The 24624-nt window shown below is 36.4% G+C and overlaps 1 protein-coding gene across 1 annotated transcript in view; it reads left to right on the plus strand.

The window, feature by feature from the left end:
* EFCAB13 (EF-hand calcium binding domain 13) overlaps positions 1-24468 on the plus strand; it is a gene marked incomplete at both ends in the record, with an annotated part of 116625 nt that extends 92157 nt beyond the window's left edge. The window contains 5 exons of the mRNA XM_080714096.1: positions 2382-2522; positions 12013-12156; positions 19941-20012; positions 22940-23083; positions 24230-24468. Coding sequence (XP_080570222.1) covers positions 2382-2522; positions 12013-12156; positions 19941-20012; positions 22940-23083; positions 24230-24468 — 740 coding nt within the window. The remainder of the gene's footprint in view (positions 1-2381; positions 2523-12012; positions 12157-19940; positions 20013-22939; positions 23084-24229) is intronic.
* Between the last annotated feature and the right edge of the window lie 156 nt (positions 24469-24624).

Consider the following 24624-nt stretch of genomic DNA (forward strand, 5'->3'; position numbering starts at 1 on the left):
ATAACAGTTCAAATTATGATGTGCTCATGTGTGAAGTTTTCACTGCCAACCTCATTATTATGTATGGGGAGGGGTGGATAGTGAACCTCACTATGATGTCTAATTACAATGCACCAAGAAAAGCATAAGAAAAATCTTTTGTGCAGAGTGAGAGGTAAGGATTTAATTCCATTTTTCTACAAATGGATAATCAGTTTTCCCAATACCATTTGTTGAAAAGGCTGTTTTTTCTTCAATGTATGTGTTTGGAACCTTTGTTGAAATCAATTGGTTACGTGTGGATTTAATCATCTATTCTGTTTCATTGATCTATCTATGTGTCTGCTTTTGTGCCAATACCATGCTGCCTTTATTACTACAGCTCTGATTTAGAGTTAGGGATTGTGATGCCTCCTGCATGTTTTTTTTTTGGGGGGGGGGTCTGGGGATGGAACCCAGGGGCTTTTGACCTCTGAGCTACATCCCTGCCTTATTTTTTTATTCTTTATTTTGAAACAGGGTCTCAGTAAGTTGCAGAGGGCCTCACTAAGTAGCGGAGGCTGCATGTGAACCGTGATCCTCCGGTCTCAGCCTTCCGAATGCTGGGACTACAAGCATGTGCCACTATGCCCAGATCTCCTGCATGGTTCTTAGCTGAAAATTACTTTGGCTATTCTGGATCTTTTGTTTCTCCATATGAAATTTATGACTGATTTTTCTAAATCTGTGAATAATGACAGTGGCATTTGATAGAGATTGCTTTGACTTTGTAGTCATTTTTTGTAGAATGACCATTTTGATATTTATTCTGTCAAACCAAGAGTATGGGAGATTTTTCCACTTTCTAAGATCTTCAATTTCTTTCTTAAGTATTTTGTAATTTTCAGTGTAGAGGTATTTAACTTCCTTGGTTAGGTATATTACTAGGTATTTTGTTGCTTTTGAGGTTATTGTCAACTCAAGATGGATCAAAGACCTGGAAATTAGACCAGAGATTTTGAAATTACTAGAGGAGGGCATAGGGCCAACATTCCAACATATTGGCACAGGTAGAAACTTCCTCAACAAGACCCCCAAAGCTCAGGAAATTAAAACAAGAATTAATAAGTGGATGGCATTAAACTAAAAAGTTTTTGCCCATCAAAGGAAGTCATCAAGAGTCTAAAGAGAAAGCCTACAGAATGGAAGATCTTTGCCAGCTATTCTTCTAGGGGAAGGGGGTGGAGAAAGGGAGGATCAACAAAGGAATCACTTTCATTGACATTATGTTTATATGTGAGAATATCAATGTCATTTTCAATACCCTGTATGGGGAAGGTGGAGTGATGGGGGGGGAACCTGTGGGAGAGCCCACCAAGTGTTATGTGCATGTCTATCACTACTACTATGAACTACATTATGATGTGAGATTATAACGCACCAATGAAAGTATACAAAATATCTCTAAAAGCCTAATGAAATAGATAACTCTTGAAGAGTTCAGAAATGCCTTAAGTTGTTCATTTAAAGATTTCTTGTGATAAAAAATTGAGATGAGCCGGGCGTGGTGGCACACGCTTGTAATCCCCGCGCTTGGGAGGCAGAGACAGGAGGATTGCACAGGTTCGCACTGGCTTAGAAGACCCTGTTTCCAAATAAAAATATAAAATAGGTCTGGGAGTGTAGCCCAGAGGTTGAAGGGCTTCCAGGAACCCCAGTACCACCAAAAAAAAAAAAAAAATAGAGATGACATAAATGTTAGTCAAACTGTGGCTAAAGAGATTTTAAAATGTAAATGAACAATACTTTGTTAATAAAACATGTTTGTTTACATCTCATTGAGAGAATGATCATTCTTGCCAAGTATTTGGATAAGGAGAGTAAGATATTTTTAAAATTATGGCATAAGTTTTTTAGATCTTTTTGCTATTTTTCATAATTTAGATTTGTGAGTTGAACACTTAAAAAATAGAAACTTCCTTGTTTCTATTTCTTGTTCCTTGTTTCTCACCTAAGCATGCATTTATTTATTTATTTATTTATTTATTTATTTATTTATTTATTTATTTTGGTGGTACTGGGAATGGGACCCAGGGACTTTCTACCTCCAGGCCACACTCCCAGACCTACTTTTTTTTTTAAATAGTTTATTTGGAAACAGGGTCTCTTAAGCCAGCTGAAGCTGGCTTTGAACCTGTGCGATCCTCCTGTCTCAGCCTCCCAAGCGTGGGGATTACAAGCGTGTGCCACCACGCCCAGCTCACCTAAGCATTTAAACCTATGAGTTCTGTGGAGCTTTTCATTTATAGGATATTTTAGAGAGGCAAAAAAGATTGGGTATTCTAGAAAATAAATACATTTCACTCAGATCAGGTTGTTACATGCAAATGATTTTATATTTTGTCACCTGTATTTATATATAGAAATAGAAGATGCATGGAACATTGTTAACAAAGTCTCTGATGGAAAGGTTGAAGTGAAAGACCTTTTGTCTACCCTGAAGAGCTTGAAGAAACCTTCAAATGAAGACCAACCTGAAGTGTTACCTAACTCTGAAATGGATGGTGGGTGCTTGAGGTTATTTCTCAGATCTCCCATTTAAAGGATACATATTCACACAGGCTATTTTTTTTTTAAGGATAGTAACACTGTATATGTACTTAATTGGAAGCAAATGGATGTGTTTAAGACTTTTTAAAAGTTATTTTCAGTAGGAAGGTTAATCCAGATGTCTAGCTGCTATTGTACCAGACATGACAGTTATTTTATTTTAATTAAATTAAATCTGTGTGGTGGCACACATCTCTACTTGGAAAGCTGTGGTAGGAGGATCACAGGTTGGAGACTGGCCAGGGCAACTCAGTGAGATCCTGTCTCAAGAAATAAAAAACAAAATGGGGATGGGGTTATAGCTCAGAGGTTGGATGTCCCTAGGTTCAATTCCCAGTGTCTGTCTGTCTGTGTCTGTCTCCTCCTTTCTCTCAGCTCTCATGCTCTCACATTTGCTCTCTCTCACCCCTCTCTCTCCTCTCCCTCTTCTCTTTCTTCTCTCTTTCCTCTTCTCCTCCTCCTCCTCCTCCTCCTCCTCCTCCTCCTCCTCCTCCTTCTTCTTCTTCTTCTTCTTCTTCTTCTTCTTCTTTTCTCTCTCTCTCTCTCTCTCTCTCTCTCTCTCTCTCTCTCTCTCTCTCTCCCTCTCTCTCTCTCTCTCTCTCTGTCTCTCTCTCTCTCCCTCACTCCCCCTCCCCCCTCTCTCCTCCCCCCCCCTCCTCTCCCCCTAGAGGACTGACTGGTTCATTACTGAACTAGCTCCCACTCCAGGGTCATACCATAGTGTGGGAAAGTGGGATAGGAGGTAGAAGAACGTGAAATTTTCTTTCCATTATGTTTCTCTCAGCATACCTCCATCTTCGGAAACAAGCATACTCTTTCCTTATGTACAGGGCATCTCTCACATGAAGGTCTTGTCATTCCCTTGAGGGGATATGGAGACTATTCAAGAGTTCTTCCCATACTTACTGTTTCTTAGATTATTTCATTTTAAAACACTTAATATGCCATAGTATCATATTTTGGGGTAGCATGTCCTGAACCCTGTAACATCACAGAATAAGAAATATTTTTTGTATGATGCTATGGATAATTCAGAAGAAACTGAAAGTTCACTACTGGATTACCTAAGGATTATTACTTACTTTGAAAGAGATTCTTAGTGTTATACATTTGCTTTTGTGCATAGATTTTTGTTTGTTTTAGTGTCAAGTGAGGAGTTCTTACATTGTGAAAAATTGAATTTCTCCTCTTTGTGAACAAATAGTTTTTTCCCCCCAAAGGAAATCATGTCAATTTTAAAAGTTTTTTTTGTCTCTTTCTTCTTTGTTATGAAAAGCATCTCTGTGGGTAGTGGCTCTATACATTCTCTCAAATGTTTTTTTTTTTTTTAGGTATTTATATCTGCTTTATAGGTATTTATATCTGCTTTAACAAAAATTTCTGTGTGTATTTTTTTTTTACTGTGTAATGTATATAATTTTAAAACTGCCGATCAAATAGTGGGTTGTGCAATAAATTTTATGGGTTGGAAATGAAATGGAATAATTTGAAATTTGTTAGAGGATATCAGTGTATAACAGATGGTATAAGTATTTTATACAACTTATAATTGTTTGTGTGTGTTCTCACAATCTAATGTATGCATTATGATCACAGAAGTTTGAGGGCTGAGAAGAATAATATTAAAGCACTATCAGATCCCTGCTTTAATAAATTTAGCATCTACTTTATTCAAACTGTTCTTTCTTACAGAAAGAAAAATGATATCAAAAGATATAATTGATGCTTTCATTAATTCACCTAAGCCATCAACACCATTCAATAGTAAGTATAGCAAAAGAAAATATTAAAAGCAAATTTCTAAAGTCATATACTGTAGTATTGTACTTTTTCTAAAATGCAGTTTGTTGCCGGGCGTGGTGGCGCACGCTTGTAATCCCCGCGCTTGGGAGGCTGAGACAGGAGGATCGCACAGGTTCGAAGCCAGCCGCGCGCGCTGGCTTAGGAGACCCTGTTTCCAAATAAAAATGTAAAAATAGGTCTGGGAGTGTAGCCCAGAAGTAGAAGGGCTTCCAGGAACCCCAGTACCACCAAAAAATAAATAAATAAAATGCAGTTTGTTTCCACTGTATTTTAAAATTTTTTAATTTATTTTTTTTAAAGGGCTGGGGATATAGCTCAGTGGTGAAGTGCTTGCCTAGAACATGCAAGGCCCTGGGTTCAATCCCCAGTACAAATTTTTTTTTCTTTTTTGTCATATATGAAATATTGGATTCTGTTTTTTATTCCTTAATGTATTAAACCTATGGTTTAAGTGTAATGAATTATTTAGAATTGTATACCTAGAAGATATCTCCTTAAAGCAAATAATTTGCTTCAGTATATAACTACACATTCCCCTCATTAATGCAGTTTTGTCTTAATGCTATTAATATATATATAATATAAATAGTATAAATAAATAAACATATATGTTTATTTTCCTCACTTATTGTGAAATATGGTAAAGAAAGAACAGGAAAGATCTAGAACACTTAAAATTAGCAGGTAGACTTATAAGAAAGAAAGTCTCTAACTTTAGAATAGTATGTTACTTTCCGTCTATGGCAGATTTATGTATTTAAAAATTTTCCTTTTCCTATCTACTTGGCTTCTATTTGGTTTCTTGACTTCTTTCTAAGAGCTGTCACCTAACTGTTCTTGAAAACTCTGCAATCTGTGTAAGAATGGAGCATGTATAGAAACATCTTTGAGAATAAATAGTTAATAAATAAAAATTTTGTAAAAAATTTTTTTTTGTCGTGCTGGGGATTGAACCCAGAGGCATTCTACCTCCAAATTAGCCACCCCACCAGCCATTTTTATTTTTTATTTGAAAGTAGGGCCTCACTAAGTTGCTGAGGCTGACTTAAAACCTGCAATCTTCCTGTTTCAGCCTCCAAAGTACTAGGATTACAGGTGTGCACCACCAATCCTGGCTAGAAATTTAATTTCTTACCTAGTTAAATATGTTATTTAATTGAATTTTTAAAAACAAAGTCCATTGCTATGTTTTAAAAGCCCTTTAACCTCAAAATTCCTTCTACAATATACCTACCTCTCTGCAGGCTGTGAGTGTTAAGGCTTAAAAAGGGCTCTGTCCCAACTTCATCATCTGTTCTCATTCTTCCTATATTTACAGATTTATTTAAAGAGATTACAACTCTTGATAATATCAGAAATAATAAGATGCCTGTAAATGAACTGAGCTCCAAACTCTTGAGTGCTGGAATTCCATTAAGCTACAAGACATTGCAGGAGATCCTGAGACAGGCATCTATTGATGGTGAATCTTTTTTTTTTTTTTGAAAAGCAAACATTTATTTAAAAAATTTTTTAATTTTTTATTGGTGCATTGTAGTCATACATTCTAATGGGTACCAAATGGTAGAAGCATACATGCACACATCACTCATTTAGCCTTTCCTCACTTTCTACCCCATTCCCTACCCCTCCCTCCTTATCATGTTTGGCTTAGTGTTAAATGTTTTTTGAAAGAGGAATCTATGTTGAGCTTGATGAAGTCCTAGTTTTATTGTGTACTTGGGATATCTGTTGTACATGTGTCTTTCTTTCTTTCTTTCTTTCTTTCTTTCTTTCTTTCTTTCTTTCTTTCTTTCTCTCTCTCTCTCTCTCTCTCTCTCTCTCTCTCTCTTTCTTTCTTTCTTTCTTTCTTTCTTTCTTTCTTTCTTTCTTTTTCTTTATTTTTGGTGGTATTGGGGTTCCTGGAAGCCCTTCTACCTCCAGGCTACACTCCCAGACCTATTTTATATTTTTATTTGGAAACAGGGTCTCTTAAGCCAGCACGGCTGGCTTCAAACTCGTGTGATCCTCCTGTCTCTGCCTCCCAAGCGCAGGGATTACAAGCGTGCGCCACCATGCCCGGCATTTCACTTTATTTTTGATCAATGAAAGTTTTTCAAAGTGGCAAACAAAAACATTTTATATATTTATAGTATGCAATGTGGCATTTTCATATCATTGCAGATAATTAGATCAAGCTGGCTAACATATTCCTCACCTCACATTCTTATATTATTTGTGATAACATTTCAAATCTATTCTCAACATTGGTTTTTTTTTTTTGTGGTACTGGGGTTCCTGGAAACCCTTCTACCTCCGGGCTACACTCCCAGACCTATTTTTATATTTTTATTTGGAATTAGGATCTCAAACCAGCGAGGCTTCGAACCTACACAATCCTCCTGTCTCCACCTCCAAAGCACGGGGATTATAAGCGTGCACCACCACGCCCGGCTTAGACAATTTTTAAGTATATATTATTATTAATTATAGTCACCTCATTATGCAATGGGTTCTCCAGAATTTATTCCTGCTAATTGTAACTTTTTTCCTTGTAACTAAAATCTCCACCTCCCCTGAGCCCTACCTCTACTTCTACAACAGTCCCTGGTAACTATCAATCTGCTTTGTTTCCATGAATTTGATTTGTTTAGATCCCACATTGAGGTGAAATCATGCAGTAGTTGTCTTTCTGTACCTGGCTCATTTCACTTCATATACTTTCTCCAGGTTCAATATATTGCACATGACAGTTTTGTTTTTTAAGGATGTACTACTTATGCTTTATTTTGGCCTTTAGTAGTCCTGCAGAAAATCTGAGCTTTTTAATAAAAACACCTGAAAATTTGGCCATTTTTAATTAAATTATATGAATTCTACTGAAAATACAAAGAATCATTTACATATGAACATATTATTTTAATACATAGAATTTATTCTCAAGATTTTGTAGTATGAATATTAATATAAATTTAACATTAAAATAGTTTTTAACCCATTACCCAATATATTAATACATTAATTAAGTTTTCAAAGTTACAAGAATACAAATTACCCAGTAGGATTTAAAAATACTTTTCAGCTTTTTAATGAGATTTAATTTCCTATAAAAGGAAACTTTATGGAATTGATATAAGAATGTACTGGAAACTGCAGTCATACAGTCTAATTTGGTTGAATACATAGGAATTAATGATTTAATAAAGCAAAAAAAATCCCTTTCATTTTGAGCCAGTTTCCCCATAAAAATGAAATTTAAAAATGCTCTCAACTTCATACTTTATTTGGAACAGTAAACAAATATATCCATACCCATATGCATGCATGCATATATGCATACATACACACATGAGTGCTCTAATCCATAATAGATTCATAAATTTGAGAAATTAGAATATGAACTTATATGTCATTAGGTCCACTCGATAACCCAAGTATTTTCATCAATTAAAGTATGATAATAAAGGAAGTATTGTGAAAATAAATATTATCTTTAAACCACAGTCTGAGGCAGGCATGGTGATGCACAGAATCACAGGCCCAAGGCTGGCCTCAGCAATTTAGTGAGACTCTAAGCAACTTAAGGAGACCCTATCTCAAAACAAGAAACAAAATAGAGCTGGAGGTGTAGCCCAGAGGTAGAATGTTCCTGGGTTCAAATTTCAGTACCACAAATAATAATAATAATAATAATCCGCAGTCTACTTGGATTTTTAAATTATTAACAGCCTGTCTTTAGTACTGTCTTGTATAAAAAGGAAATCGTGAAGTCTTTTGGACTTATGGCTACCGCCAAAATTTTGGAGGCAAAGCACTTGTTTCACTTGACTTTTAATATTTCATGTATATATAAATACTAACATTTAATATATTTTAAAACATACTTGTTTCTAAAAACCTATTCCTTTAGTCTTTGATTAAAAATTTAAAACTTACCAATAAATATTTTGAAAATAAATAAAAGTTTATTTTCTTTTTGTGGTACTAGGGATTGAACCAGGGGATTTGACCATCAGAGCTAGAGAGAGAGTGTGTATGTGTTGTGTGTGTGTGTGTGGGTGTTATCAAGATTCCTTTTATCTGTTAATCTGTTGATGGCACTTAGGTTGATTCAGCAACTTGGCTGTTGTGGCTAATGCTTCATTGAACATGGAAATGCAGATATCTCTGATATACTGTTTTCATTTCCTTTGGCTATATATTTGGGATTTCTGGATTTTACTGTAGTTGTATTTTTAATTTTTCAAGTACTCTCCATAGTGTCTTTCATAATGACTATAGTAATTTATGTTCGCACCATCAGTATATGAATTTCTTTGTACATCCTTGCCAATACTTATCTTTTATCTTTCTGATAAAAGCCATTCTTACAGTTGAGAGATAAACTGGATCTTAGAAATATAATGAGAACATAGGCACATTGAAAGCTTATTAAAATTCATGTTTTTTTCTATACATATTTTTGGAGGTCTCTATCTAATTTGCATATGTTTTCTATAATTATTTAAGCCAAGTAAAGTAATATAGTTAAAGTTTTTCTTGTTTTGAAGAAACAGATTCTGGGTAAAACTATTTTAAATTGTTTTTTAAGCTGCTAATTTTCAGAAATTACAAAATTTGGCCATTTTATTCTTTGTCATGATTATTTAATAATTATTAGCACTGCTACTTATTATTTCATTACCTTATTCTTAATTTCTTAGAAAATGGTGAAGTAAGTCTCAGACAAATTTTGGAGAGGTTGGATATAAGTAAGCCAGCTCCTATATTTGAAGGTGGGTCAATCAATATTTTACTTTAGATATTTGTCACAGCTTTCCTTGACATTTGCTATTATTTTTATTTTTTAATTTTTATATTTTTATGGTACTGGGGATGGAACCCAGGGGCATTCTACCTTCAAGCTACACCCCCAGCCCTATTTTTTAGTCTTTATTTTTTGAAACAGGGTCTCACTGAGTTGCAAAGGCCTCACTAAGTAGCTGAGGCTGGCCAGAAACTGTGATCCTCCTGTCTCAGCCTCCCAAATATTGGGATTACAAGCTTGTGCCACCATATCCAGCTTGTTGTTGTTGTTGTTATTATTATTATTATTATTATTATTATTATTATTATTATTAATTTTGCGGTACTGGGGATGGAATCCAGAGGCATTCTACCTCTGAGCTACACCTCTAGCCCTATTTTTAATTTTTATTTTGAAACAGGGTCTCTCACTGAGTTGCAAAGGGCCTTACTAAATAGCTGAGGCTGTCTGCAAACTGCAGTCCTTCTGTCTCAGCCTCCCAAATGCTGGGATTACAAGCGTGCACCCAGCTCAGCTTGTTATTATTTTTAAAATAGCATTATAAGACAGTTTACAAAACTATATATTTTTACTTAAAGTGCATGGTTTTGTTAAGCTTTGACATATGTACACGTTTATGAAACCATCATTACAATCAAGATAATAAACACAATAATAAATAAAAACTCTATTCCTTCAGACTTCATCATACCCCTTGGTAATCTCTCCATCCTTTCTCTCCCCTCATATCCTAAGGCAATCATGATCTGCTTTCTATCATTATAGATTTATATTTGCATTTGCTAGAATTTTATATAAATAGATGTGCTTCTATTTTATTGGCTTCTTTCTCAGCATAATAATTTTGAGATCAATATGTAGCAAGCACAGTAGTTTATTCTTTGTTATTACTATTATTCCATTTTATGGATATACAACAATTTAATTATTTACCTAAAATATTATGACTTTTTCATTTTTGGCTTTTACATAAAGCTGCTGTGAATATTTATGTCTCAGACATTGTAGGGGGATATACATTGGCACTTTGCATATCCCATTTAACTAATTTCTCTTGGTTAATTACCAAGGGGTGGATTGGCTCGATCATATAGTATGTGTTGTGTCTACATTTTTAAGAAGTTTCCAAACTGTTTTCCAAACCAGATCCACTATTTTAATGCATGTAAACCACTATTTTAAATAGTGGATCTGGTTTTCCAGATATATATTCCATCAGTTCCAGAGTGTTTGGGAGTTCTGATTCCTTCAAATTCTTGCTAATACTTGGCATAGTCATTCTTTTTAATTTTTATGATTCTAATAAATGCATAGTATCTCAGTGTGTTTTTCATTAAATTTACTTAAATATCAATTAGGATGATGAACAGCTTCTCATGTACTTGTTTGCTTTATTGTTATGGTTTGGATGTGGAATATTCCTCAGAAAAGCTCAGATATTGGCAATGCAGAAATTTTATTTATTTATTTATTTATTTATTTATTTATTTTTGCAGTACTAGGGAAGGAACCTAGGGGTATCGTACCTCCGAGGTACACCCCCATCCCTATTTTTTAGTCTTTTTTTTTATTTTTGAAACAGTCTCACTGAGTTGCAAAGGGCCTCACTAAGTAGCTGAGGCTGTCTGTGAACCAGGATCCTGTGTCTCAGCCTCCCAATGCTGAGATTACAAGTGTGCACCACCATGCCTGGGTGGCAACACACAGCTCTAACTTTATCAGTGGATAAATCCACTGGGATTAGTAATTTGAATGGATTTAGTGGGTGGTAACTGTAGGGTGTGGCTGGAGGAGGTAGATTTCTGGGGATATGGCCTTGGGGACTATATCTTGAGTCTCTTCCTCTCTACTTTCTAGCCTATTTTCTTCAGTGCTTTTCCACAAGATGTTGAATTCAAAGGTTCTTTCTGTACCTACTGAGATAATAATTTGATTTTTATTATTCTTTTTATGTGCTATATTTATTGATTCTCATATCTTACTTGCATTCTTGGAAGAAACTAACTTGATTGTGGTATATGATTTTAAATGTGTTATTGAATTCAGTCTGTATTGAGAATTTTTTTAATTTATGTACATCAAGGGTATTGGTCTATAGTGTTTTTTCTATGTCTTTATCAAGTTTTAGTAGTGGGATAATACTGGCTTTATAAAATGAGTTTGGAAGGGTTTCTTCAGTTTCTGTTTTATGGAATTGTCTTATGGGCACTAGTATTAGTTCTTATTTAGAAGTCCTATAAAATTCAGCAGTGAATCTATTCAGTGCTGGGCTTTCTTTGTTAGGATTCTTTTAAATTATCATTTCAATCTCATTGTTAGTTATTGGTCTGTTAAGGTTTTTAAATATCCTCTTAGTTCAATTTTGGTAGGTCACATGTGCCTAGAAATTTGTTATTCCAGGTTTTCCATTTTATTGGAATGTAATTTTTCAAAATACTTCCTAATTATCTGGATTTCAGTGATATCTGTTGTCATATCAGGACTAATATTTTATACTCCAAACTTGAGGAAATTCCATGTAGACAGAGATGAGTCTCTCTCACTGGTACAAAATTAAGCAAGATAAGGCTGCATTTTGATTTTTATAATTGATTATTTTCAATGACTTAAAAAACTCAGTAAATTTATTTTATTGATATTGAGACAAAAATAACTGATCATTTCACGGAAATACTTAGATTAAAGAAATTTTTGGCTAGCTTTATTCATTTTAGAATCATGATGATAATGTTAATGGAGATATATATTTAGCAAGTAGTGTGAAATTATAGGTATCTTATTATTCAGAAGATTAGGAGGTAAAAATATTCACAATGAGTATTAAATAATGTTACAGAATCTCCATTTATTTTCAGGTATACATTCTGCCCTTGATACTGTCAACTTAATGACCAGTGACAGAATTCAAGCAAATGATTTGAAAGATATTTTTGGTAACCTCAATATTGTATTAAAACCTGAAGAACATCAGAAGTTGGAGAAAACACTTGATGTTGATGGTATGTTAATTATTATAAGTCAATTTTTTCTTAGGATCAACAGAAATTTTTCTATTTCCTTTCCTTATCTTCTATTCATTATTTTTCTATGATTCTTTTATTACCCTGATAGAAAAAACATTCTAGCAGAGCAATTCTACTGAGATAATAAATTTATCTTGATAGAAAATCTTTGAATAAAATTAGTGAAAAAGCTTTAAGCTCTTACTTTATAGCCTCATAGAACGTGCTGTATTGTTCCCATTAAGGTATGTTTGTTTGTTTTGAGCACCTGTTACATAAATCAGGGAAGGTGAAATAAATTCATTGAGAAGATTGTGGTGAGGTGAAACTGTTGTATGATTGGAAGAGAAAGGGGATATCTGAAATAGTTATCACACAAGGTTGATTGAGTGAATCTTCAAAGCTTTGAAGAAAAATATAATTTTCAAATTTTGGCAGTTATTATGTGTGCATTTTTATAATTTAAAATCAATTCCTAAAATATTTTTAACATTATTAAATAAGTTTTGGCATTGTTTGATCAATTGTATTGACTGCGACTGCTTCATGGCACAATTTAGAGGCATATTGTCATCACTGTGAACAGCACCCTTTGGATTTGTACAGTGCCCAATATGCACAGCTATATATGGCAGACCTAATATTTAGTGCCTGTTGTATCTCAGAGTCTTTCTGGAGGATATATGACATTGGAGATGAGTTTTAAAATATGAGTATGAATTATCCCAAAATCAGGATACAGAGAAGGACCTGGAAAGAGTCAGAGAATATTCAGTATGTGCACAAAGTGTTTAAAAAGGAAGTTACTGAAGAAGTCAAGGAACTCAAAGTCCAAATATCTGCATTAGAGCCAAGGAATATGTGTGTGACTCTATTTCAAACCCCATGGATCAATTTCTTTAAAGTTTTTATTGGTACATTATAGTCATACATCTTAATTGGGTACAAGATGGTAGAGGAAACATGAACACATCACTTATTTAGCTCTTTCCCAATTCCCATCCCATTCAATCCCCACTCCCTCCTCAGGTTTGGCTTACTGATTGACTTTGATATGTTTATGAATGTACATCATGTATGTTAGGGAATTTCCCTCTTCCCCTTCCACCCTCCCTCAGTTAGGTCGCCTTATTTGCTCATCTATGGTTTATCCTTTCTCATCTAGAGTTCCTCCTATGACCTTTTTTCTTTTCCTAGCTTCTGCATATTAGGGAGAGCTTCAGAATTTTTCTTTTTGTGACTAATTTCACTTAGCATAATGTTCTCCAGTTCCATTCATTTCTCTGCAAATGACATAATTTTGTTCTTTCTTGTTTTTTTTTTGTGGCATTGGGGTTCCTGGAAGCCCTTCTACCTCCAAGCTATACTCCCAGACCAATTTTGTATGTTTTTATTTGGAAACAGGGTCTCTTAAGCCAGCGAGGCTGGTTCCGAACCAGTGCGATCCCCCTGTCTCTGCCTCCCAAGTGCAGGTATTACAAGCGTGCGCCACCACGGCTGACCATAATATTGTTCTTTATAGCTGAGTAAAATTTCATTGTATACACATCCCATAGTTTTGTAATCCATTCATCTGTTGGTGGACATCTTGTCTGGTTCCAAAGTTTGGCAATTGTGAATTGTGTGGCTATGAACATAGATATGTATGCATTAGTTTGGTAATGTAGTTTCCATTCTTTTGGAAAGATACCCAGAAGTGGTAAAAGAAGAAATTCAAATGGCCAATAAATGTGTGAAAAAACATTCAACATTATTAGCAATCAGAGAGATGCAAATCAAAACTACCCTGAGATTTCACCTAACTTCAACTAGAATGGCAATCATTCAAAACACAAATAACACCAAATACTGGAGAGGATGTGGAGAAGTGGGAACTCTCATGCATTGTTGGTGGGATTGTAAATTAGTGCAACCACTTTGGAAAACAGTATGGAGGATTCTCAGAAGAATGGGAATGAACTTTCCATAGTTCATTTTGATCTGAATTAGAGTTTGTTTGTTTATTTATTTATTTATTTATTTTGCACGTCTGGGGATGAAACCCAGGGGCATTTGATCTCCAAGCTACACCCCCTGCCCTATGTTTTATTCTTTATATTGAAACCAGGTCTCACTGTGTTGCAGGGAGCCTCACTAAGTAGCTGAGGCTGTCTGCAAACCATGATCCTCTGGTCTCAGCCTCCGGAATGCTGGGATTACAAGCGTGTGTCACCACGCCCTGCTAGTGAATTAGAGTTTAATCACTGACTCGTTTATGCATAGAAGAAGAAAGAGGAAGAAATGAGGTGACCATATAGTCAAGGGAAAATTAATGGGAGCTTTTGTTTACTCATTTTTATGAGCAAAAGGGTTTGAACTTTATCATGAGGGCTCTAAAGATTCATTGAAGAACTCGAAGTAGAAAAGTTACATCATGCTGGGCGTGGTGGTGCATGCTTGTAATCCCCGCGCTTGGGAGGTGGAGAAAGGAGGATCATGCAGGTTCAAAGCCAGCCGCCCTGTGTCCAAATAAAAAAGTATAAAAATAGGTCTGTGAGTGTAGTCCGGAGGTATAAGGGTTTCCAGGAACCCCAGTACCACCAAAGAAAAAAAAAGAAAGAAAAGTTACATCATTAATTTTACACTGGATAATGAGCATTATGACAGCAGTATTAAGAAAGGACTGAGGGAGAGCAAGATTGGAATCTAAGAGACATTTTGGGATACATGCAGTAATCCTGGTTAAAAATTATGAGTGTTGCTATAAACATAGATAACATGTATTAGTTTGGTAGTTTTGTTTTCATTCTTTTGGAATATATATATATGTCTATACATATACATATATATGTATAATAAAAATTATGAGTCTTGAATTAAGGTATTGCCTCTAGGGATTGGAAGGGGATAGATATGAGACTGAGCAGATAGAACCTTATTGTTAATTGGGGAAGAATTGAAGACAAGTAATTCATTTTTACCTTGGGATATTTATTTTATGGTGATATGTTTTTTTTCAATATGCTTCTATTTCCACAAATGTTTGTATTTTATTTTACTTTTAGAATGAACTTTTATTGGTGCATTGTAGTCATTCATCTTAATGGGATAAAAAACTTGTGGAGATATAACATGTACACATCATCCAATCAGCCCTTACCTAAGCCCTAACCCCTTCCCTCCTTCCCATGCTTGGTTTCCTGATTGACTTTGATATGTTTGTTTAAGTACATCATGTGCTTTAAAGAGTTTCCCTCTTTTCCCCTCCCATCCCCTCAAATAGGTTACCTTAATTGTTCCTCTGTAGGATCCCTTCTTCCTCTAGAGTTCCTCCTGTTACCCATTTCTCCCTAGTTTTTGCACATTAGGGAAAGCATCTGATTTCTTATTTTTTGTGACATTTCACTTTAAATGCCATAATTTTGTTCTCCTTTATGGCTGGGCAAAATTCCATTGTGTACACATCCCATAGTTTAGTAATCCACTCATCTGTTGAAGGACATCTTGGCTGGTTTCATAGTTTTGCAAAGGTGAATTGTGCAACTATGAACATGGTTGCTCATGAATTAGTTTGGTATTTTGGTTTTCATTATTTTTGTTTTGTTTTGTTTTGTTTTTTTGGTGGTACTGGGGGTGGAACCCAGAGGCTTTCTACCTCCGGGCTATACTCCCAGACCTATTTTATATTTTATTTGGAAACAGGGTCTTACTAAGTTGCTGAGAGCCTCACTAAGTAGCTGAGGTTGGCTTCGAACCCGTGTGATCCTCCTGCCTCAGCCTCCCAAGCGCGGGGATTACAAGTGTGCGCCACCACGCCCGGCAAGTTTTCATTCTTTTTGGTAGGCACCCAGAAGTGGTACTGTTGGATCATATGGTAAGTTTGTTTTTCTTCTGAGGATCTTGTATACAGTTTTCCAAAGTGGTTGCATTAATTTTCAATCCAATCAATAATATATTAGAGCTTCTATTTCTCCACATTCGATCCATTACAGTTTCTTTCTTCCTTGGAAGTCTGTCTTTTAATTTCCACACTGACTCCCACTTACTGAAATCCTAAAAGCTAGAGGGTGAGTATTTTTTAAATAGAGGTCACTTGGAGCTGGGGATCTGCTGAGAGATGAAATGAGGCAGCGTCACCTTCTAGTGCTTCCTGGCTGCATGGTTGTAGGGACCTGCTGGCCCTTTGCTGTGGAGCAGGCCCTGGTCCCAGCCCTGCCATGTGGCAGGGTCTGGGCCTGGTCTCGCTAGCTCCAGACCCGGTCTAGCTGCATGGCAGGCTCTGGTCCTGGCCTTGCTGACTCCAGACCTGGCCTCGCTGTGCGGCAGGCTTCGGTCCCCATCACAGTTGGTAGGACATCTACAGATATGCCTGTTTTTTCTTCCATATCTATATATGGAAGATTCTATCTATCTATCATCTATCATCTATCATCTATCTATCTGTAGGAGAAAACAGTAAGTGTCATTTGCAGAAGCTAGGAGCCCAAATCCCTAGCAGCAATGGAGTTTATCTCCCCACTGAAAGCGGAGGCCTATGGCTTCACCATGAAGAGCGGGATCTGCTGCTCCAAGCACACTCCGGCCCCCAGCACAGCACAGAGGAGCACAGAGGTCATGAGCACTGGGGTCTCCCAGAATGTCCGGTGCTGCAAGTTGGCCTGGCCATGCAGACAGGATTCCCTCCAACTCGCCCCAGATGTTTTTCTTACATAGTATGTTGTCCAGAATTTCTGAGCATGTGAAGCAGGAGCATTCTACTTTCAGGGAGATTTCTTCAAAAATTCACTGTGGATTGGATTGGATCTGTCTGCCTCTCCTGAATACTGATTGCCGCTGCTGCCATCATGATCTCTCCTAGAGTATATAGATGTTAAGAATTCCTATGCATGTGTGGCAGGAGCAGTCTACTTTATGATCTATTCTGGGATGTCCCTCCCAAGATCACTTTTCTTGCAGTGGCGGGTGCCACACTGCCATCTTGCCTCTTAATTCTGCCATTTTCCACTCTCTCTCCTAAATTTCAGATAGAAAGTCATGACTGGAAATGTCTCTGCATGTTGTCCCAATCAGCTATTAAACCCAAATCTGTTGTTCAGGGTTTCTCAAAGGAATGCATGTCCTGTTCAGCTGCTGCCAACCATCACTGATGTGACCACAGTTGCCACTGCGGCTGTGGCCACCATCTTTCTCCCTCTTCAATATATATGTTGGTGGTACTGGAGTTCCTGGAAGCTCTTCTACCTCTGGACTACACTCCCAGACCTATTTTATATTTTTATTTGGAAACAGGGTCTCTTAAGCCAGCGAGGCTGGCTTTGAACCTGCACAATCCTCCTGTCTCCTCCTCTCAAGTGCGGGGATTACAAGTGTGTGCCACCACGCACAGCTCCTCTTCAATATTTTTTAATAAAAGAAAACAGTACATGTCTTTTGCAGAAGTTGGGAACCCAAGTACTTAGCAACAATGGATTTTATCTCCTCACTAAGAGCAGAGGTCCATGGCTTCACCATGGAGAGCAGGTTCTGCTGCTCCGAGCACACCCTGGCCTCCAGCACTGCACAGAGGAGTGTGGCGGCCAGGAGTGCTTTTGTCTCCCAGGATGCATGGCATGCTGCCGACCCAGATATGCGGGGCTCCCTCTGACGCACCCGGAACCTTTTACTTACATAGTATGTTGTTCATAGTTCCTGAGCATGTGGGGCAGGAGCAGTCTACTTTGGGGGAGATTTCTTCAAAATTTCAGGGTGGATTGGATTGAATCTGTCTGCCTCTCCCAAATACTTACCACTACCACTGGCACCACCATCTTGGTTCTCTTCCTGAACATTTTTCTTATATAGTATGTTGTTCAGAATTCCTCAGCATGTGGGCCAGGAGCAGTCTATTTTGGGGGAAATTTCTCCAACAGTTCAAGGTGGATTGGATTGGATCTGTCTTCCTCTCCCAAATACTGGCTGCTGCCACCGCTGCCACCATCTCGGTCCATTTCTTCCCTCTTATATTTTAGATAGGAACTCATGACTGGAAATGTCTCTGTATGTTGTCCCAATCAGATATTAAATCCAAATTTGTTGTCCAGGGTTTCTCATAGAAATACATGTCCTATTCGGCTGCTGCCAACTGTCACCGCCGCCATCTTCCATGCTCCCCTGGTGATATGTTTTAATAAGATATGGAATACAGGAACAAGAGTAGGTTTAGTGCAAAGATGAGAAATTTAACTTAATATGTGCTGTATTTGAGGTTCTTATGGATACAGAATTGAAGATGTGCAGTAGACAGTAGCCTAGGCTAGAATTAGAAGCTTGAAATTCTTCAATATATTCTACATTGTTACTGGGAATTCAAGAAAAGTTTATAAAATATAATGAGAAGAAGGCTAATGGCAGAAAACTGGTATATGGTAATTTTTTTTCAGTACTGGTGATGGAACCCAGGGACATTGTACTTCTGAGCTACACCCCCATCTCTATATTTTAGCCATTTTATTTTATTTTATTTTATTTATTTTTATTTTTTTATTTTTTGGTGGTACTGGGGATGGAACCTTTCTACCTCTGGGCTATACTCCCAGATCTATTTTATATTTTATTTGGAAACAGGGTCTCTTAAGCCAGAGAGACTGGCTTCGAACTTGCACAATCCTCCTGTCTATCTTACAAGCGTGGGGATTACAAGCATGCGCCACCACACCCGGCTAACCTTTTTATTTTTAAAAAAGGGTCTCACTGAGTTGCAAAGGACCTCACTAAGTAGCTGAGACTGTCTGCAAGCTGAGATCCTCCGGTTTCAGCCTCCTGAATGCTGGGATTGCAAGCATCCACCACCACACCTGGAGGGACATGGTAATATTTAAGTAATGGTGGAAAAAGAGTAATTTATAAAGGACATTAAGAAGTAGTCAGAAGGCTGTGGTGGTGCATTCATTGTAATACAAGTACTTGGGAGGCTGATACAGGAGGATCAGAGGTTTGAGGACAGTCTCAGAAACTTAGTGAGACTCCTAGCAATCAGGGGAGAGTCTCAGCAACCTAGTGAGATCCTGTTTCAGAATAAAAAGGGATGGGTTTTACCTCAGAGATAGAATGCCTCTGAGTTCAGTCCTCAGTAAAACACACACACACACACACACACACACACAATGTAACCACAATACAATGGCAGTGATACATTCCTACAGTCCCTGTACTTGGGAGTCTGAGACAGGAGGATAACAGGTTCCACAGCCTACACAAGTAGTGAGATTGTCATCAACTTAGCGAGATCCTGTTTCAAAAATAAAAATAAAATAAGGATGGGGGTGTAGGTTGGAAGTAGAACCCCAAAATAAAAAATAAAAATAAAACAACAAGAAAGAGTTTAAAAGAGGAAGGTGTTTAGTAAGAAAAAATTAGAATGTGTTTATTCATTTGGCAAAAATTAGCTAACTGGTGAACTTGGTAAGAACAGTTTCAGTGGTGGTAAAAACTAGAGAGCACTAGTTTGAGGTATGATGAATACATGATGAATAACAATATTTCTTTCCAAGAATTAGGCTGTGAAGGAAAAGAAAAGGTTAGAGCAATAGTTAGAGGGAAATACAGGATCAATAGAAGGCTTTTGGGAAAATGAGGCTTATTAACTGGTTTTGATGTGAATTTGGAGGGATACACAGTGGATAGCATTCTGGGCAATAATGTACAGCATAGAAAGTCACAAGATGCTTTAATGGGGCAATAAGTAAACCAGTTTAACTCATTGTGGATGTCCTTCATGTTTTTCAATCTTTTAATTTACCTATGTACTGTCTTTCTCTTTCTAGAAAAGGGAGATGTTTCTCAAAAGACTGCCCTTTTAGCACTGAAGAGCAATAAACGTTTTGAAAATTTTAGAGGTGAGAATAATTGAGAAGTTTTATACATATTTATAATATAGGAAAAGTACCATAATTGTTAAAAGTGATGGGCCATATATGTGAAACTATAATATCTAATATCAAATGAGTGGTGTACATTTATTCATTTAGGAGTTTTGATTATGTTTCTATGTTCACATAAGTCTACCTAATTGAAGAGAATAAATAGTATGCCTTCTAAAAAGTATGCCAAAATATGGGACTTTAAGAATGTTTTAGAGCCGGGCGTGGTAGGGCATGCTTGTAATCCCAGCATTTGGGAGGCTGAGACCTGAGGATCACGGTTCGTGGACAGCCTTAGCTACTTAGTGAGGCTCTCCGCAATTCAGTGAGACTCGGTTTCAAAATAAATAATAAAAAATAGGGCATGGGGTGTAGCTCGGAGGTTGAATGCCCCTGGGTTCCATCCCCAGACCCGCAAAAAAAAAAAAAAAAAAGAATGTTTTAATTAAAAGAGAAAGCAGGGGTGGGGGAAGGCACAAAACACTGTGTGAATATATACCATTAATAACATTATCCACATTATGATGTGAGACTATAGTGTACCAATAAAAAAGAATGTTTTAATTAGTACATTTAAGTTTTCTACTTATATATTCATATATATCATAAATAAAAGAATATATAAAGGTATATGGTGAAAAATCTCTCCCACTTGGTTTCACTTTTTTCAGGTCCTATTTCTTTTATCCAATAACTAACTATTGCATTTAGTTTTTTTTTTGCAGGTAGTATTTGGAAGATTTTATGAATATTGAATGTGATTTTTATTAAAATAGATGAAACTATAGAACATCATGCTAAGTGAGATAAGCCAGATTTAGAAAATCAAGGGTCATATATTTTCTCCTTTATGCAGAAGATAGGAAAAAAAGAGAAAAGTGACCACAGGAAAATAGAAGAGAGGCCAGTAAAATAGAGGAAAGTGATCAGGGCAAGAAGTAGAGGGAAAGGGGAGTATTATGGAATGAAATATACTAGATTCTGTTATGTGCATTTATGGATATATCACAATCAGTCCCACTATCATGTATAAAATGATAATATACCAATAAAAATAAAATAATGCTTAATATATTTAAAGAATTTAATAAGAGATATTTAAGTATATACATTTGGTATACACAGTGGAGAGTACAGAATTATTATAGTATAAGATTTTGTTCTTAAAGTTTTTTATAGTGAGACTAGAAAAAAGAGACTTAAATTTAGAAAAGAGCACTTTATGAAACCAGCTGGGATGCCCATCAACAGATGAATGGATTACAAAATTATGGGATATACACACAATGGAATTCTATTCAACCATAAAGAAGAACAAAATCAAGACATTTGCAAGGAATGAATGGAACTGGAGAATATTATGCTAAGTGGGATTAGTTAGTCATGAAAAGTGAAAGGTTAAATGTTTTCTGTTATATGTAGAAGCTAGGGACAAATTGAGACACAGGAGGGATTCCATGACAAATGAGGAAAAACCTTAGTGGACTAGGGGAGGGGACTTAACTGAGGGAGGTGGAGGGGTTCAGGAGTAGGAAGACTTGAAGAGGGAAACACTTCAGTGGACATGATGTACATACATGAATTTTTCAGTGCCAAATCACAGTGTCATGCTCAGAAATGTGGGAAAGGGCTCAGTGAGTACTGTGAGCATGTATTCTTTCTGTCATCCTGAACTTCATTATGATGTACGATTACAATGCATCAATTGAAAAAGAGTATACTAGGTCATGTAGCACCAGATATATGAGCTAAAGGTTCAAAGGTATAATGATATCAGAATGAACTATGATAATCTGGGGAAGCTTGAAGGAGCAGATAGCCTTGAATTGGTTGTTGGATTGGGTATAAAGTGGGAAAAGGATTTAGTTGATCATTCTATTTGAGAAGACTAGCATGCTTAAAAACATAGATAAGCATAGACCTGGTGTCTATGAGGACTAATTAATCAGAAAGTGTTCATATTGTATAATATGAAGGGCTCAGATTTGTAAATTACACAAATTAGCAGTGATAAAATATCTACTTTATAACTGCAAATTATAATATGGCTAAGTTTGAGTTTCCTCCAAGTTTATAGTAGAATTACTATCCTATAGCTATCATATTTCTAGGTAGAAAAATTTTGAGCACAAAGGCAGTATAATCACACTTTGTACACAGGAGGAATTTCAGTCATCTTTTTAAGAGGTTTACAAGTACAGATGCCAAAGTACCCAATCCATATTGATCATGTTACTATACCACAAATATGGCCTTTTCTTAGATAGACTAGGTAACTATGAAAATGATGTGAAAGTAGTTACTCTCTCTAAAAAAGTTATCTAGGATCTTATATAGTATAAGATATTTCTATTATGAAGACATTTGTTTGTACTAAGGTATTTATATTATGTCTCCATTAATTTTTTTATTATTATTGAGCCGGGTGTGGTGGTGCACGCTTGTAATCCCAGTGTTTGGGAGGCTGAGGAGGATCACACAGGTTTGAAGCCAGCCTCAGTTACTGAGTGAGGCTCCCAGCAACTTAGTGAGACCCTGTTTCCAAATAAAGTATAAAATAGGTCTGGGAGTATAGCCTGGAGGTAGAAAGCCCCTGGGTTCCACCCCCAGTACCACCCAAAAAATTATTAAATAGAAGGAAGAAAGGCATGTATATTAACATTAGTTTCCAATAGTTAATCAAGGTTTAATACTTATTTTAGTGAGTTTTTCTTATAATTTAAGTCATATATATGTGTATAATATTATATATATGTATATAAAAATAGTTAACACAATTGTATTATATTTAAATTTAAGATGCCAGGTATGTGTAATAATTTTTTGAGTTATAGTTTTAGTTATTATCTAGAATTTGTTTCTATTTTTGCTTGTATCTTAATTAAAATATTTTATTTTGATAGAGGTTAATGAAGTTGCAAAGGTCTTAGATAAAGTCACCAATGAAAAAATTGATGTTGATGATGTAACATCTATTCTGAAAGGCCTGGGGATTTATTTTCCAGAGGAAGAATTACAGGAAGTGATCTCAGCTGTTTCTGTTGATAGTAAGTATGTTATTTTTTGAACCACTTATTATAAAACTCAAATCCACAGAATGGGGTGATTATGAATCAGTTGTAATGAGTTCAACAACACTGGATTTTCCTATTTTTTAGAGTTGTTTGAAAATTTGTTCTGAATTATCCCTATGAGAGTTCTGGGAAAATGTAATCTTTCTATTTTCCATTACTTTGCCTGAGGTTTGAATCACAGGTCTTTATTTGTCAGAAGCCGTGAAGCTGTCTCAAGCCAAGAAAAAAAGATCTAACACACAACCAGTTTGGTTTCCTCAGAATCTTCAAAGGGCTATACTGGTGTTTTAAAAATATAGCCAATATAATGTTTAGTTTACATGCAGAACCTTGTGCTAGTGTTTTTCTTCTTAAGTTCTGAGTAGATGTCTATATAAAGCAAAAGACTGCACAATTCCTTTATTAATATATACTTGCTTATAAGTATAGTATAGTCTCTTTAGATATTATTGTTGAGCTTGATTTATGGTGCTTTTTCCTTCTGGATAAATTATCTCTATTAGAATATGGCAGTAATAATAGGACTGTGATACTAAAAAATCAAGGGATGAATATCAGAGATGAAGCATACTAAAATAACAGTCCCAATTGGTTAAGGTTTATTTAAAAGCCCCATAAGATGCTCTTGACTCCATGATTACAAGAGACTACAAGAGTTAATATGATCATATTATACATTTTGTGTGTAACAAAATCAGAGTTAGAAAATCAGGAATAACTTTAGTTTTAAAAGGTAAGTAAAGGGAAAAAAGATGGTGAAAGAGAGGGAAATAGTGTGTTTCAGGTGCTTTGAAACTTAGAAACTCAACCAGTGGGAAGATTGATTTTTGGCAAGGGAAGAAAAACAGCCAAAACTTAACAGAAAAACCACAGTTGAAAGGTGGTGGAATTGGAGGCAGCAGAGAGAGCAGAGGACTGAAAGGAGTTTCTTAAGTCTTGCCTGGTGAGTGGAGAGTGGCCACAGCACCAACTTGGTGAGTCTCTGTCAGGGCTGGTGGCTGCTGAGACCTGGGGTGATTGGTGACCAACTCCAGCAAAGAAGCAGCAGAACCTTGACAAGCCAGTGACTATAGACCATCATCAAAAGCAGTCACACTTTTCTCTCCATGCTTGACAAAGACCCAACTACCCTTTTGTCCCAGCTAGACCCTGCAGCTGAACCCATCTCTGCCTGCAGGGACCAAAGCAGCTCTCATCAAGACCATAAGTTAACAAGCTGTCCAAGCAGGAGACCATCCTGCGTGGCCACAGGGACTTGCATGGCAACCAACAGACTGCTGGGGTCTGTGAGTTTGCAAAGAATACCTGTGGAGGTGGGAGTGTGGGGTACAGTCAAAAATAGCAGAAGCATGATTTAGCAGAGATCCCCTAGGGACATCCTTTCAGGGTCTCCAGTGATCACCACAGGAAAGCCAGCTGTGGTATCTGTGGGGTGAAATAACAGTCTACCAAATTACAGGTTTGGAAAACTGTAAACTCTTGCCTAGCTGTGTTTGGGCACTACAAGCACCAAT

This window comes from Muscardinus avellanarius, assembly GCF_963383645.1.
Source record: "Muscardinus avellanarius genome assembly, chromosome: 16".
NCBI classification, from domain to species: Eukaryota; Metazoa; Chordata; class Mammalia; order Rodentia; family Gliridae; genus Muscardinus; species Muscardinus avellanarius.